General features: G+C 37.9%; 1 protein-coding gene across 1 annotated transcript in view; it reads left to right on the top strand.

Moving 5' to 3' along the window:
• LOC120860689 (fibrocystin-L-like) overlaps window positions 1–15,748 on the top strand; it is a 177,416-nt gene that overhangs the window by 33,887 nt on the left and 127,781 nt on the right. The window contains exons 11-17 of the mRNA XM_040236441.1: window positions 1,120–1,230; window positions 3,183–3,272; window positions 5,619–5,887; window positions 7,510–7,601; window positions 11,379–11,538; window positions 11,808–11,943; window positions 12,703–12,846. Coding sequence (XP_040092375.1) covers window positions 1,120–1,230; window positions 3,183–3,272; window positions 5,619–5,887; window positions 7,510–7,601; window positions 11,379–11,538; window positions 11,808–11,943; window positions 12,703–12,846 — 1,002 coding nt within the window. The remainder of the gene's footprint in view (window positions 1–1,119; window positions 1,231–3,182; window positions 3,273–5,618; window positions 5,888–7,509; window positions 7,602–11,378; window positions 11,539–11,807; window positions 11,944–12,702; window positions 12,847–15,748) is intronic.

Below are 15,748 nucleotides of genomic sequence, written 5' to 3' on the forward strand. Positions count from 1 at the left end.
ATTGAGAAATAAACTTATCTCACTAAGAGAGACAGCAGGGAAACTTATGCATCTCAACTTGGGATGTTGGTCAAGGAAGGAAAACAAATCTCTGCTGTCAGTTTAAACCCACAAACCAGCACTCTCGGAGATTTATGCTTTCAGTGTGGTCCAAAAAATTCCTCAAGGAGATCATAATTTATCTCAATTTAAAGAGATCTCAGTGCCAGGCCTGGGGTGGTTCAGACGTGAAAGATGTTCAAAAATGAAAAAAATGTGTGTCTTGGAATCAATAAAATATGATCTATCCTGGTTTTTTCTGAAAACTTACTGTGAAACTTAACGTGAAACTGTTAGTCGTGTCCGACCCTTTGCGACCATGTGGACTATAGCCTGCCAGGCTCCTCTGTCTATGGGATTCTCCAGGCAAGAATACCAGAGTGGGTTGCTATTCCCTTCTCCAAAGGGTCTTCCTGACCCAGGGATGGAACCCAGGTCTCTTGCATTGCAGGCATATTCTTTACCGTCTAGGCTACAGAAGTCTGTTTTGTTTAATGTTAAACTCCTATGGAAAAATACATAGAACTTTGATAGAATGAACTAATAAGAAAAAATTTTTAAAGAATGTACCATGTATCATTACTGGTCTATTTTACCAGTATACCTAAGACTCATATATAAAGCTGCAAGCATTCCACTCATAGTTAATGTATTAGTATGTGAGAAAAATATAAGATGTTGGTCCATAAATATAAGAAAGATTTCATTTGTAAAGAGCATAGGAAAGGAGCTGTTCTCTTGCTTTCTTGTTTTCATTTGGAAGCAAACATCTATGCTTAGCCCAGGTTTTCCTTGCTCTCTGGATCCTTCCATTACCAGTGTCTGTTTGGTACCAGTTACCACTAACCCTTGGTCCCCAGGAGATGCAGGTCTGTGTGAAAGCCATGTTTATTGTCCTCTGCAAGACTGCATCAGAGACAAAAGAACAAAACACCTGCTTCATTCCTTTGGTAATCCAGTACCTTTGCTGTGTTATTTGCTATGGCTAGGTAATTTGGAAATTTTGTAAAAGACAAACGTTTACGTTTATGTGGAATATTCATGACATTTTATTTCTTGTCCTTCCCCTCCCCTTCCCAGAGATCACTAGGATTTCACCTTCACAAGGAAGCACTCAAGGCGGCACCTTGCTAACAATCAGTGGACGGTTCTTTGATCAGACAGATTTCCCAGTCCGAGTTTTAGTTGGAGGTATTTTTCATGATTTTTTAATAAAAGAACGAATACTTCCTTTAATTATTTCTGTGAAAAATAGTAGTTGTGCTCAATTAATGTCTTAATTTAAGAACTGGCATTTCCAGATGGGCATTTGTTCCTGGAGCTTGATGCTTTTCCCACTGCAATTTTCCAGTGAGGACTGCTCCTTGCAGCCTTATGTGACCAGGATTTGGGCTCTGAGATCAGCACCGAAGGGCATTGCACAGCAGCATCATGGCTGCCATCAACAAATTGCTCGCCACGCTAAAGACACACATAACCTCTATTTAATAGACTTTCAAATTACCTCTCTGAACTGTTACTATTTCTTAATGGGTTAGATAATTACAGGTAAATTTAAAGTGGCATTTCGGGGGACTCCTCATCCCTTTGTCATATACTCTGTCTTGTCTGGACATCAGTAATTACAGATTGTATTGGCCTCAGAAAGAGCATTAATTGATTTACAAAATGTACATTGGGCTTGATTCCCTGGATATGCATCACTTTCATATGCCTGGTCCAGATCTGCTCAAAGGTAGGGAGCTAGGCAGCTCAAATGGGAAGCTGGGAATGAATCTATAATGGGGATCTTCTCACTGAGTTAAAATGACCTTACCTACCTTGATGGACAAAGAACAGGACATCTGTCCAAGTACCTAGCATGTAATTTTTCTGATCAAGCCTTCTGCTCAGGTGATTTCTGCTTTTAAGGAATCTGCTGATGAGCTAGCCAAAATGTGATTTCAAGAAAAGAAATTCACAGAAAGCAACCTTGTGTAGCATTCATAGGACATCTTTCCTATCCCATGAATTCTTCCTGGCCACCTGCATAGGCCAAAAGATTTTAACATTTCATATACTATATTGTTCTGTTTTACTACCTTTTAAAATATTAAAAACAGGAACATAAACAATTTTGAATTTGTATGTTTTACATCTGACATTATGATACAGCTGATATACAAAGATTACATGTTAAGTTTTTTTTTTATATAGTATTTCTTTGCCATTAAAGTGCAGCCAGATTTGAGATTCTGAATCCTCAATAATTTCTTGAAAATGATTGGTTTTTGTATCTTTCCTTTGCTCCAACAAAAATGAGTTAAGTTGGTTTAAAACATTGTTAAAATGTACTGTTTTATAGTTCAGTGATCTTGCATCCACAAAGCATTCAAATAGTGAAAGGTTGTATTGAAGTGTACATGTTCCAGGCCACCAAACAAAACTTGGCAAAGATGCTTTCCTCCATTTCCCTTACTTCTGTATTCATGGATTATTTCCATGTCAGTAAATAGTTAATGAAGGTTGACCTTTCATGAAGCACTGTGAGGAGCACTTGGGAGTCTAAAATGTAAACTCTTACTCAAGTCTAATTGTGCTTATATATTACGATAATCATTCTTATTTAAAACCTTGTCTGTTTTGGTTTCCATCTGTCTGTGAAATAAATTATTATAAATTTATTTTAAAATTATTATCCTTTTTGTTTTTATTTTAAAAACTTGAACAAAACCACTATTATCCTAAGAAGACTGGAATCATCTACTTTTGTAAATTTTAAACATCAATGATTTATTCAGAAACTTTTCTCCCGGGAACAAAACATATAAGGATTCACTTTGAACCCAGATAAAATAGTTTACAGTGACATCATTTTATCAAACTTTTAACTTTGTTTCTCAGAAATTATGAAATATTCTAACTCAGATTTGTGAGATTTTGCCAGCAAAATGTTGCTTTGTGGAAGTACAACTAATGTACAACTCAAGTACAATTAATGAGTGATAAGCTTTGATGGAGAACACGTAAAGGAAATGAAGACCTTTCAGCTTTGCCTTTTGCTTGTGCATCTTGGTTCTAATTGAAAAAGCACTGCAAGTTAGGCTGGTGTGATTTGCATTCGGACGCTCTATAGTAATGGCTCTGCCCTTGCTTCTCTGTAGGTCAAGCCTGTCATATTTTGAATGTCACAGAAAATAGCATATGTTGCAAGACACCGCCCGAACCTGATATTCTCAGAACTATATATCCAGGTAAGTCACCACTGGAGAGAAAGACCATTTCTATATTTGCATAAGAGGAATATTACTGACAGATATCTGTAGCATCTTAGTCTGTTCAGGCTACTATAATAAAACGTCATAGACTGAGGAGCTTATAAACACCATTGATTTCTCAAGATTCTGGAGGCTAGGAATCCAAGATCATGGCACTGGCAGATTAGGTATCTGATGAGAACCTGTTCCTCACAGATGAGGTGTTTGCAGGGCTAGGGTGCTCTGTGGGGTCTCTCATAAGGGCGCTAATCCCATTCACGAGGGCTCTACTCCCGTGACCTGAACACTCCCCACAGGCCACACCTCCTAATACCATCACATTGGGCATTAGGTTTCATTAGGTTTCAACATTTTAGTTTTGAGGGGACCCAAACATTCAGCCCATAACATAGTAACAGAAAATACTATTTGAGCTTTTTACAATTTGTAGTGAGAATGATAATAAATTTCTTCCTAGTTTTTCCTTTCTTTTTATTTCTGGATTAGGAAATATTTCTATTAAATTAGCTGAATCAAGGCTATCCCAGTGGAGGTTCACCCCGTTAAAGCTCTATTGATAGAGTATGAAGGTACTTTTATTTCAAATCAAATGATTGTTACTAAATGTTGGTACAGGCCAATGGAAACATTTTAAATGCTGTTTTCCCAGTTAAAAAATAAATCAGTTCAGTCACTCAGTCGGGTCCAACTCTTTGCGACCCCGTGGACCACAGCACCAGGCTTCCCTGTCCATCACCAACTCCCAGAGCTTGCTCAAACTCATGTCCTTCAAGTCAGTGATGCCATCCAACCATCTCATCCTCTGTTGTCCCCTTCTCCTCCCGCCTTCAATCTTTCCCAGCATCAGAGTCTTTTCCAAGGAGTCAGTTCCTCACATCAGGGGAGAAAAGTATTGTAGTTTCAGCATCAGTCCTTCCAATGAATATTCAGGACTGATTTCCTTTAGAATGGACTGTTTGGATCTCCTTGCAGTCCAAGAGACTCGCAAGAGTCTTCTCCAACACCACAGTTCAAAAGCATCAATTCTTTGGTGCTCAGCTTTCTTGATAGTCCAACTCTCACATCTACACATGACTACTGGAAAAACCATAGCTTTGACTAGACAGACCTTTGTTGGCAAAGTAATGTCTTTGTGTTTTAGTATGCTGTCTAGGTTGGTCATAACTTTTCTTCCAAGGAGCAAGGGTCTTTTAATTTCATGGCTGCAGTCACCATCTGCAGTGATTTTGGAGCCCCAAAAAATAAAGTCTCTCACTGTTTCCATTGTTTCTCCACCTATTTACCATGAAGTGATGGGACCAGATGCCATGATCTTAGTTTTCTGAATGTTGAGCTCTAAGCCAACTTTTTCACTCTCCTCTTTCACTTTCATCAAGAGGCTCTTTAGTTCTTCTTAAATGGCAGAGGTAAATCCTTATCTAGAATAATTTAGGTGTGATCACAGGGAATGGGGAAAAATGGAACTCAAAAGGATTTAACCATTATAATTAGGAAAAAATAACACTGGCAAGTGTTGTTGTTCAGTCACTAAGTTGTGTCTGACTCTTTGTGACCCCATGAACTGCAGCAGGCCAGACTTTACTGTTCTTCACTATCTCCCTGAGTTTGCTCAAACTCATGTCCATTGAGTCAATGATGCCATCCAACTATCTCATCCTCTGTCGCCCCCTTCTCCTCTTGCCCTCAATCTGGCAAGTGTAAATTTACTTTAAATGAGAATGTTCTCTCTCTGGTTCTGTCCAAGAAGGAAATGAAATCCTAGAGAACAAAATAATGTTAAAAAGAAGAAAAGTATTAACAGAAACCTAAGGCCAACAGTGTGTGTTCGTTGAGCCATTAAATGAATAACTTTTATTAGAGATAATAATCAGGGTGAATGTTTTATAATCAAATAGTCTGAATTTTGAAATTTTGAGTCTTGACTACATAAAGCAACATCAGTCTTATTAAAAGTAATAATTACATTATTACTACCTTATGTAAGGCATTCACTGAGTACCAGGTACATTGCGTGTGTGTGTGTATGTGAGTGTGTATAATATCTAATCCCCATAGCAGCCACACAAGTCATAATATTAGACTCATTTTACATAATGTAGAATCAGAGGTTTAGATGTATGAAATAATAAATAAATTGTAGACTGTCTTAATAGCACTCTATCCTCTGGGTACAGATACAGGTAGAGATATATGTAATTGTTTTGTTTATACATATACTCTAAAATTGTGACTAGAAATAGAATATCTATAAGCACTACCCAAGTAAAAGTTATTGAGATACTGCATCAAAATTCTGATGAAAGCCTTCTTTACTATGTTCAGGAGGGAGAGGCCTAAAGCTTGAGGTGTGGAATAATAGCCGGCCAGTTCATCTTGAAGAGATACTCGAATACAGTGAAAAAACTCCAGGGTACATGGGTGCCATTTGGGTAGATTCAGCTTCCTATGTTTGGCCCATGGAACAAGACACATTTGTTGCACGTTTCAGTGGATTTTTGGTGGCTCCAGAATCTGACGTTTATAGATTCTACATCAAAGGTGACGACCGTTATGCTATTTATTTCAGCCAGACTGGACTTCCAGAAGATAAGGTAGGGATGCCACAGCATACCACGTGGATTTATAGAAACAATATGGTAACCTTTATATGTGTCCCATTTATTCGACACTAAAACCAATGAATATACTAAAGAATCTATGTGGTGGGTACTTGACTATTTTAACACATATGATATGAGCCATGAAGTCATTATGGAAAAACTGTTGTCCAAAAGAAAATGTTTTTCCCATACCTAAATTTTCCTTCACTAAGAAAAAAAATACATTTCTTTTAAAATTAAAGATTATTTTTATTATGAAAAAATTATAATCACCCATAGGAAATTTGGAGAAGAGTACACATATTTCACTGTTCTACTAGATCTGTTTCACTATTACTTGATCATGAGATTAAAGTCTTTTATCTCCTTTGGTCTATATTTTATTTTTTACATAAATAGGACCCTGTGACCAAATTTATAATCACTTTTATCATGTATTAGTCTTTTCACATATTATTAAATAGCTTTTATGATGCAGTGTTTGATGACTAATTAGTATATTGTTGCATGAGTTACTAAAGTTAGTTAAGTAACTTTCCACATACTGATACTTTTTAACTTCTGATATTTTATGATCACAAATAATACTCTGTTGAACATTTGTGTCCATTACATTATTACATGTTTTATGTTATTTCTAGGAAGTGAAAGTGAAAGTTGCTCAGTCATGTCTGACTCTTTGCGACCTCATGGTTTGTGACCCCATGGACTGTCCATGGAATTCTCCAGGCTAGAATACTGGAGTGCGTAGCCTTTCCCTTCTCCAGGGGATCTTCCTAACCCAGGGATCGAACCCAGATCTCCCACATTGCAGATGGATTCTTTACCAGCTGAGCTACAGGGGAAACCCAAGAATACCAGAGTGGGTAGCCTATCCCTTCTCCAGCAGATCTTCCCAACCCAGGAATTGAACCAGGGCTTCCCGCATTGCAGGCAGATTCTTTACCAACTGAGCTATGATGGAAGGACCATTTCACAAATGTGAAACTGATAGATTAAATCAAAATTACTCACTACATATATGGCAAGGTTGTCTTCCAGACTGGATGAACAGGTTTAAATGCCTGCCTGTAACACATGAATTCCAATTTTGCAGTAGTTTTTCAATATGTTTCTTCTAAAGACAATGTAGTCATTTCCGTTGGGAAGCCTAAAGTCTTCTCTTTGTAGAGTGTAGACCCGCTTAGTGATCTTTGGCATCTTTCATATCTCTTTTTAATGATCTCATTTGGATTAAGTCCCTCAAAGTTTTCTGCAGAAAAAAAGAATATTTTATTTAATAATAAGAAACCTTCCTCCCAGTATGGGTCTTTAAATTTTCCATTTGCAGTTCTAATTGTGGAAAAGCTATGATCTGTGTGTGTTCATGGAATAATGTGGTTGATGTTCATTAACGTTGGCAGGAGTGAAGTGAGCTTTGATAATTTTTTAAAATCCTTTTCATCATGAATAATATATTAGAAAAAAATATGAAGTATTTTCATGTTTTTCTGTTCATAAAAGGTCTAAGACTAAGAGAAATAATAAATGATAAATAAATGCTGAAAAGTCTTATTAATAAGTTCTTCTCTCTTTCTCCTCCCCCCTCTCTTTCTCTGTCTTTTTGGGATAAGGTGAGGATTGCCTATCATTCTTCCAATGCCAACAATTATTTTTCCAGCCCAACACAGAGATCAGATGATATTCATCTTCAAAAAGGAAAAGAGTAAGATTTTTTCTTTTTTTTAAACTATTGTGTGATATTTTAAAACCATAAGTTTATATATAAAAATATTTTAAATTTGTTTCATTGGTGGAAGTGATGTTAATTTATTGGTTCAATTTGTAATTGGCCATGCTCCATAATTTTGTTACATTTTGTTCCTATATTCTCAAGAATACTGGCATTCAGCTAACTAGGGAAATTTGAAATCTAAATTATTCCTGTTACAGAAATTATAATTTTGTGAAATTTTCTTAATCCTGCTTCAGTTTCTTACTAGGACCTTTCAGTCGATCCAGCCATCAAGTTCTCTGCTCCTATTTTCTCTGTTGCTGGAGAAAAACCACAAAACCATATTGATTGGTGCCACAGTTAATATGTATTTAATAGTCTTATGATTTATTTCAGACCCTGGGCCAAGTACTGGAAATTTTATACTAAAGATATTAAAACATACTCCCTGCCCTTATGTAAGGTCCAATTTCAGAGAGAAAATGAGAATATTATTCAAATAGCTAATAATCCCATTCAAAAAGCCCTTCAGGATTCCTAGAAAACAGGGAGTTAAAAATGTGATATATGCAAAATAGCTATTACATGAGGAACAGCAAGAGGGTCATGTAAATTACCTTCCTTTTACCATTTGTATTTGTTAGGTTTTGCTGCATAAGAAACCATTCCCCCAGATCTGGTAGCCTGAAGCAACCCAATTTTATGATTATCTAGGTAGTTCTTTTGATCCTGGCTGTTAGTTGGTGATTAATGGTCCAGGATCGCCTTGTTCGCATATCTTCAGTTCGCTGGACTGGCAGGAACTGAAGTATCTAGGATATCTCAAGCCACAAGGTCTTTCATGACAGGCTGTTGCAGTGTCCCGGCAGTCAAGAGGGTAATTCCTAATGCACAGGGGCTTTTTAAACTCTGCTTATGTCACATTTGCTAATATCTCAGTGACTAAAGCAAAAGGCCAGACTTAGGTTCAGTGGGTGAAGAGACAGACTTCTCTCCTTTTATTTTTTAATTTATTTTTGGCTGCACTGGGTCCTTATTGCTGCACTCAGGCTTTCTCTAGTTGCAGCAGAGAGGGGCTCTCTTCGTCATGGTGTGTGGGCTTCTTGTTGCGGTGGCTTCTCTGGTTGCAGAGCCTGGGCTCTAGACACACAGGCTTCGGTAGTTGAAGCTCTCAGGCTCTATAGAGTGTGCCATTGGTGGTTGTGGCACATGGACTTAGTTGCTCTGAGGAATGTGGGATGTTCTGGAACAGGGATCAAACCTGTGTCCTCTGCTTTGGCAGGTGGATTCTAAACCACTGGACCACCAGGGACGTCCTGGGCTTCACTTCCTGGTGGGAGGAGTTTTGTTCTTCATTCTACCACATCAGGCTTCCAGATATTGATTAGATTATGCTCTGGTGGGAGGAGTTTTGTTTTTCATTCTACCACATCCCCCTTCCAGATATTGATTAGATTATGCTTGTAGGCAGCATCATGGAGTTGGTCAGAGAGGGTTGGGATCAATGGTACCTGAGAGAAACTATGCTTAATGTTCTCACTGAAGTCTTAGGAATAATAAGTATTCCATTCTTTTTCTCTTCCCCCTTCTATTATCACTGCTTTATATACTCAAGCCTTTTCTTTTTTAACCAAGATTGCCAGGCCAATTCAGAGTAAATGGAGTACCTTTTTAATTTCTATTGCTATCCAGTGTCAATACAACTTCAGGCTTTGCTTTGACCTTGGAAAATGAGTTCAGTTTACCTGCTTGACAAGAGCACAGAGCTTTCATGAAGGTGGCTTGTAATACATATGCTGCCTGATGATCTGTGGTTGCAAACTAGCTTGGAATTTACACATTGGCAGGAATAATGATGCCTGTGAGTTCTGAAATTGAGGCCACATGGCTGGTTTGTTGCAGAGTGGTCCCTGGGACCTTTTCGAAGATAACTTGTCTTGCCAGTTCATTTTACTCAAATAATACAGCCTATCTCTGTGTGCATATCTCTTGGGTCACCCCCCTTTCTATTTGAATCCTACCTCAGTTACTAACTTTTAAATAATTTTTCAGTCTTTAAAATTCTTAGTTTCTGTAATTCATATGAACAAACAGAATAATATATGTAGTTATAGGATTTTGTGACACTTAAATAGAGTAATGTCTGTGAAGCACTAGCATGTAGAAAGTGCCTTAAAATATATTTAAGCTGCCAATAAGGATACAGAATTTAATGGTTCTTCTCCAAGTCTGGGCTTCCCCTGTGGCTCAGCTGGTAAAGAATCCACCCACAATACAGGAGACCTGAGTTCAACCCCTGGGTTGGCAAGATCCCCTGGAGAAGGAAAAGGCTACCCACTGCAGGATTCTGGCCTGGAGAATTCCATGGACTGTATAGTCCATGAGGTCGCAAGGAGTAGGACATGACTGAGCAACTTTCACTTCACTTCACTTTTCCAAGTCTTGCTCCGTATTAGTATGGCCTACCTTGACTTGGCAGAGATGACAAACAGGTTCTCAGGGCAGCTGAAAGCCTGACATAATCGTCCAGTATCAGTCCTGTGGAGGAAATGACCCAGAGCCCCATCTCCTTGCCAGATGGGAGATAAAAAATGCACTTCATTCACAGTCTTTCATGAACCATGGACACTTCATCTCCATATACAAGAGTATCTGCTGAATGATGTGAGGCCATTTAAAGGAACTCCTAGCTGGCCTCTTCAAAGATGGGAGCAGTGTGACACTGATAAAGACTTAGTAGGAAAGATCCCCGGAGGAAAAAATGGCAACCCACTCCAGGATTCTCGCCTGGGAGGTCTCATGGACAGAGGAGCCTGGTGCGCTGCAGTCTACAGGGTCCCAAAGAGCCAGACGCAACTGAGCAACTGAGCACACACAGAGTAGTAGCTTTGCACTCACCTGTAACAACTGGTGGGCAAACAGCTAATTCTGAATAGCCAGTTGGATGATGGGCAGGGACCCTCAGGAATCAAGAATTCCAGATTTGAGGTGTGAATCTCATCCAGCTTGTTGGAGGGCCGTCATCAGCCTAATTAGTAAAAGTTTCCTGAGACAGTGTTTTATTTCCCAAGTTATAAGTGGAGACAATATTTAAGGAACTTAGGGTAAGAATTTCATCCCTGACACATACAACCACTCATATAAAAATATATGATATGTCTGAGTCTACCTGACATTTTCCTGTACACATTACAGTACTTTACCCTCTTTGTGTCCTCTGTGTTTTATGTCAGGAAGTTTGTTATAACCTACAATGTAATTGTTTTCAGTTTCTTGAGATTAGAAGGTAGTATCTCAATAAATATTTATTGACAAAACCGAGTGAATTTGTCATTTTCTTTATCTCTAATGCAGATATCTTACACAACTCATTTTCTTTTAGCAAACTGCTGTGAAATAACTTGATAGTTAAAATCAGGGATGTGTGTGTGTGTGTGCTAGTCACTTCAGTTGTGTCTGACTCTTTGAGACCCTCTGGACTGTAGCCCACCAGGCTCCTCTGTCCTTGGGATTCTCCAGGCAAGAATACTGGAGTGGGTTGTCATGCCCTCCTCCAGGGGATCTTCCCGACCCAGGGATCAAACCCTTGTCTCTTACATCTCCTGTGTCGGGAAGTAGGTTCTTTACCACTAGCACTACATGGGGACAATATAAATCATTTATTGGGCAGGTATTTTATATCATGTAGAAATTTATTCATTGAAAGCAAAATTCATGATTAAGTGCTCTGGAGAAAAAGTTCCACTCTTTGGTTATTCTATTTTCCAGATATTACATTGAAATCCTGCTGCAGGAGTACAGACTAAGTGCTTTTGTGGATGTTGGGCTGTACCAGTATAAAAGTGTCTATACTGACCAACAAACAGAAGATTCAGTGAATGAAGAACAAGTCATCAAAGCCCAGTCAGCAGTTGTCCAGGAAGTACAGGTTGGCCGTGATGATAGATTCACCTTAGAGAAAGCAAACGTTCAAAGATAGAACTCTATTTGGTTATTAAAGATACTGTTTGAAGGGGAAGCACTCATGGAAAATTATTAAATTGTGCCTTGGAATATCTGTAATTATAAAGAGCCTGTTATTTGATGACTTACACTTTAAAATAGTTTTATAGAGGCATGCAGTAGCTGATTTATGATGCTTTTAAAAATGTATTTTTCCATGTAGTAAATAGATGCTTTTTTTAAATTGGGGAATAGGTTATAACATTGGAAAACTGGGAAACAACTCATGCAACTAATGAAGTGCAGAAGGTCATGGTAACCAGCCCATGTGTGGAAGCTAATTTATGTTCACTTTACCAGTATAGATTGATCTATAACATGGAAAAAACTGGTAAGTTGTAAAAAATAAAGGAGACTTTATTTCTCTTTATGTATAGACAAAATTCTTAAAAGGTATTTTCTCTAGTCAAATTCTACTATCTGGAAAATACAGTTTTAATAGTATGCTAGGTAAAGAAGCAAAAAAAATATTATGAAGAAAACTCCTCAGATTGGGATCGAAAATGGCATCAATAAAAACAACTTTCAGGTATATACTGTCATTTTCTTCTATAAGGATCATGATAAATGCATATTTAAACACACAAAAACATACCTGCAACTCACAGGTATAAGTTAATAGGAATTAAATATATCATTACAAACAGGTAATCATTTCTTTCAATTTCTCAAATTAAGTGATAGACTTATGAGACACTAGTTTATCTGTTAATAAAAATATTGTATTTCTTATTTTATAATAAATCCAGAAAAATAATTTTTGCTACTTCTATCATCTCAATAAGTAAATACTGATGAATACTTACTATTTGCCACATGAGATGCTTATTACCATGGGAATATTGAAACAATAAAATATGAGCCCTGTCCTCAATAGATCACAATCCAATTAAGTAGTCAATAATATTGAATTTGAATCTTTCAGAACATAATTTCATTAATAACTTATGGTACAGGCTGTAGGTACTTTAAAAAATTCAAATATAAGGCATCACTGCTGGTTGTGGTAGGGCAGAGATTGCAACCCATTTTTTTCTGATTAAAGTTCCTAATCATTTGACTTTTAAATTTTATTTTATTTTGTACAAAGTCTGGCTACCTGCTGATGCTTCTGAGTTCATACTGCAGTCAGCCTTAAATGACCTCTGGTCTATAAAACCGGACACAGTGCAAGTAATAAGAACACAAGACCCCCGAAGCTATGTTTACCTGATAACCTTTATATCAACTAGAGGTAAGCATGTATTTCATTTTGAAGTTCTATAATGTTTTTCTAGGAAACAAATTTGTATCGTGTGCACCTCCACTGAAAAAGGTAAAAGTACCATAAAATGGGAGGAGAAAGGAAGTGGATTCATAGTGTTGATCAACCTCAGGAGAAACAAATTAAATGGTTAATTTTTTATATTGTAATTTAAATTTTAGTTGTATTTCAAAGAGTGTACAGCTCCAAATGCATGAGAAACACACTACACTATAAGCTACAAATACCCTATTAGTAATAGTCTACTTTATATTTAGCAAAAATTGTGAAGATATTTAATTCTGGAAATGAAATTTAAGTAAATCAGTATTTCTCAGGAGACACTTAGTCTGGCCAGATCTTGCCCACTGAAAGGATTCTCTGGTCAAACCCACATAGGAAACACTGCATACCACACCTTCTCCTTGAATATTTATAGAATCCATTAGAATATTAAAATCCCCAAGGAATCCTGCAGTGAGCAATAAAAACAACAAAGCACTAAAAACAAAAAAAAGCAGTGCACCTGTATTTAATATAGCATTTTCCAAAATTATTTGATCTCTTTACCCTTTTCAAGTAATAGCTGCTGCTGCTGCTAAGTCGCTTCAGTCGTGTCCAACTCTGTGCGACCCCATAGACGGCAGCCCACCAGGCTCCACCGTCCCTGGGGTTCTCCAGGCAAGAACACTAGAGTGGGTTGCCATTTCCTTCTTCACTGCATGAAAGTGAAAAGTGAAAGTGAAGTCTCTCAGTTGTGTCCGCCTCTTAGCGACCACATGGACTGCAACCTATCAGAGACACCAAATTGGTTGCTAAATTTGGCTTTACATTTTCAAGTCTTAAAGCCAAATTTAGCAACCAATTTGGTGTCTCAGACAGTAAAGACGCTGCCTGCAATGGAGGAGACCCAGGTTCGATCCCCGGGTCAGGAAGATCCCCTGGAGAAGGAAATGGCAACCCACTCCAGTATTCTTGCCTGGAAAATTCCATGGATAGAGGAGCCTGGAGAGCTATAGTCCATGGGGTTGCAAAGAGTTGGACATGACTGAGCAACTAACACTGTCTTTCTTTGTTTGGGTATTTGGGATTTCAGGCCCACGAAATAGATCCCTGAACAAATTGCTTTTTTTTGGAGCAATCACTATTTTCTAGTTCATATAAGTAAAATGTTACATCAATGTTTATGTCTCATTGTATGAAATTGTTAATTTCATTGGTGAGTAGAGAATTTTGTTTAACATGAAGTTCTAAAAATTTCCCATAGGTTATCTCGTCAAAATGCTATATAAATAAAGATATTGTTATCTTTGTTCTCTCAGAAACATGTTTTTAGATCAAAGAGAAATTTTAAAGTTTCAGCAGAAACCTTAACCAAATGGTACTTAAATCATAACTGGGCAAATTCTAGGACTTCACTCAACAGAGAAAAGCAATAGGATTCCGTTGTTAAAGCATCTTCCTGGTGAAGAGAAACATCTGAGAACAGAGCCTGATTTCACTCAAAGTGAGATGGCATAAACAAGCCTCACAGGCATGAGACTGTTTCCTGTGATTCACCTTTGTACTCTATTCATATCTGAGGAAAAGAGCAGTTCCCAGCCTAGCCCTTTACACTATGATGATGGTACTAGAGCAAAAATAAAAGGATTTTTGGAATATTCTATTGCCCATTGATTTTTACCTCTTGATTCCAATGCCCAACTTCTGTTTATCTTACAAAGCATCCTTTTAAGCTACAGAAACAGAACCTTAATATATGTAGGTTACCTTTATAGGTTATATAGGTTATAGGTAATATATAGGTTATATATAGGTTAAAACCTATATAGGTTCCCTTTATCTGCTGTTTTGCTATTTCTACTATGGCTAAATGGACTGGAAAAGGTCAGTTTTCATTCCAATACCAAAGAAAGGCAGTGCCAAAGAATGCTCAAACGACCGCACAATTGCACTCACCGCACAATTGCACTCATCTCACACGCTAGTAAAGTAATGCTTAAAATTCTCCAAGCCAGGCTTCAGCAATACGTGAACCGTGAACTTCCAGATGTTCAAGCTGGTTTTAGAAAAGGCAGAGGAACCAGAGATCAAATTGCCAACATCCGCTGAATCATCAAAAAAGCAAGAGAGTTCCAGAAAAACATCCATTTCTGCTTTATTGGCTATGCCAAAGCCTTTGACTGTGTGGATCACAATAAACAGAAAAATTCTGAAAGAGATGTGCATACCAGATCACCTGACCTGCCTCTTGAGAAATCTGTATGCAGGTCAGGAAGCAACAGTTAGAACTGGACATGGAACAACAGACTGGTTCCAAATAGTACGTCAAGGCTGTATATTGTCACCCTGCTTATTTAATTTATATGCAGAGTACGTCATGAGAAACACTGGGCTGGAGGAAGCACAAGCTGGAATCAAGATTGCCGGGAGAAATATCAATGACCTCAGATAAGCAGATGACACCACCCTTATGGCAGAAAGTGAAGAAGAGCTGAGGAGCCTCTTGATGAAAGTGAAAGAGAGTGAAAAAGTTGGCTTAAAGCTCAACATTCAGAAAACTAAGATCATGGCATCTGGTCCCATCACTTCATGGCAGATAGATGGGGAAACAGTGGAAACAGTGTCAGACTTTATTTTTCTGGGCTCCAAAATCACTGCAGCTGGTGACTGCAGCCATGAAATTAAAAGACGCTTACTCCTTGGAAGGAAACTTATGACCAACCTAGACAACATATTAAAAAGCAGAAACATTACTTTGCCAACAAAGGTCCATGTAGTCAAGGCTATGGTTTTTCCAGTGGTCATGTATGGATGTGAGAGTTGAACTATAAAGAAAGCTGAGCCCCGAAGAATTGATGCTTTTGAACTGTGGTGTTGGAGAAGACTCTTG

Source organism: Oryx dammah, unplaced genomic scaffold (genome assembly GCF_014754425.2).
Source record: "Oryx dammah isolate SB20612 unplaced genomic scaffold, SCBI_Odam_1.1 HiC_scaffold_11163, whole genome shotgun sequence".
NCBI classification, from domain to species: Eukaryota; Metazoa; Chordata; class Mammalia; order Artiodactyla; family Bovidae; genus Oryx; species Oryx dammah.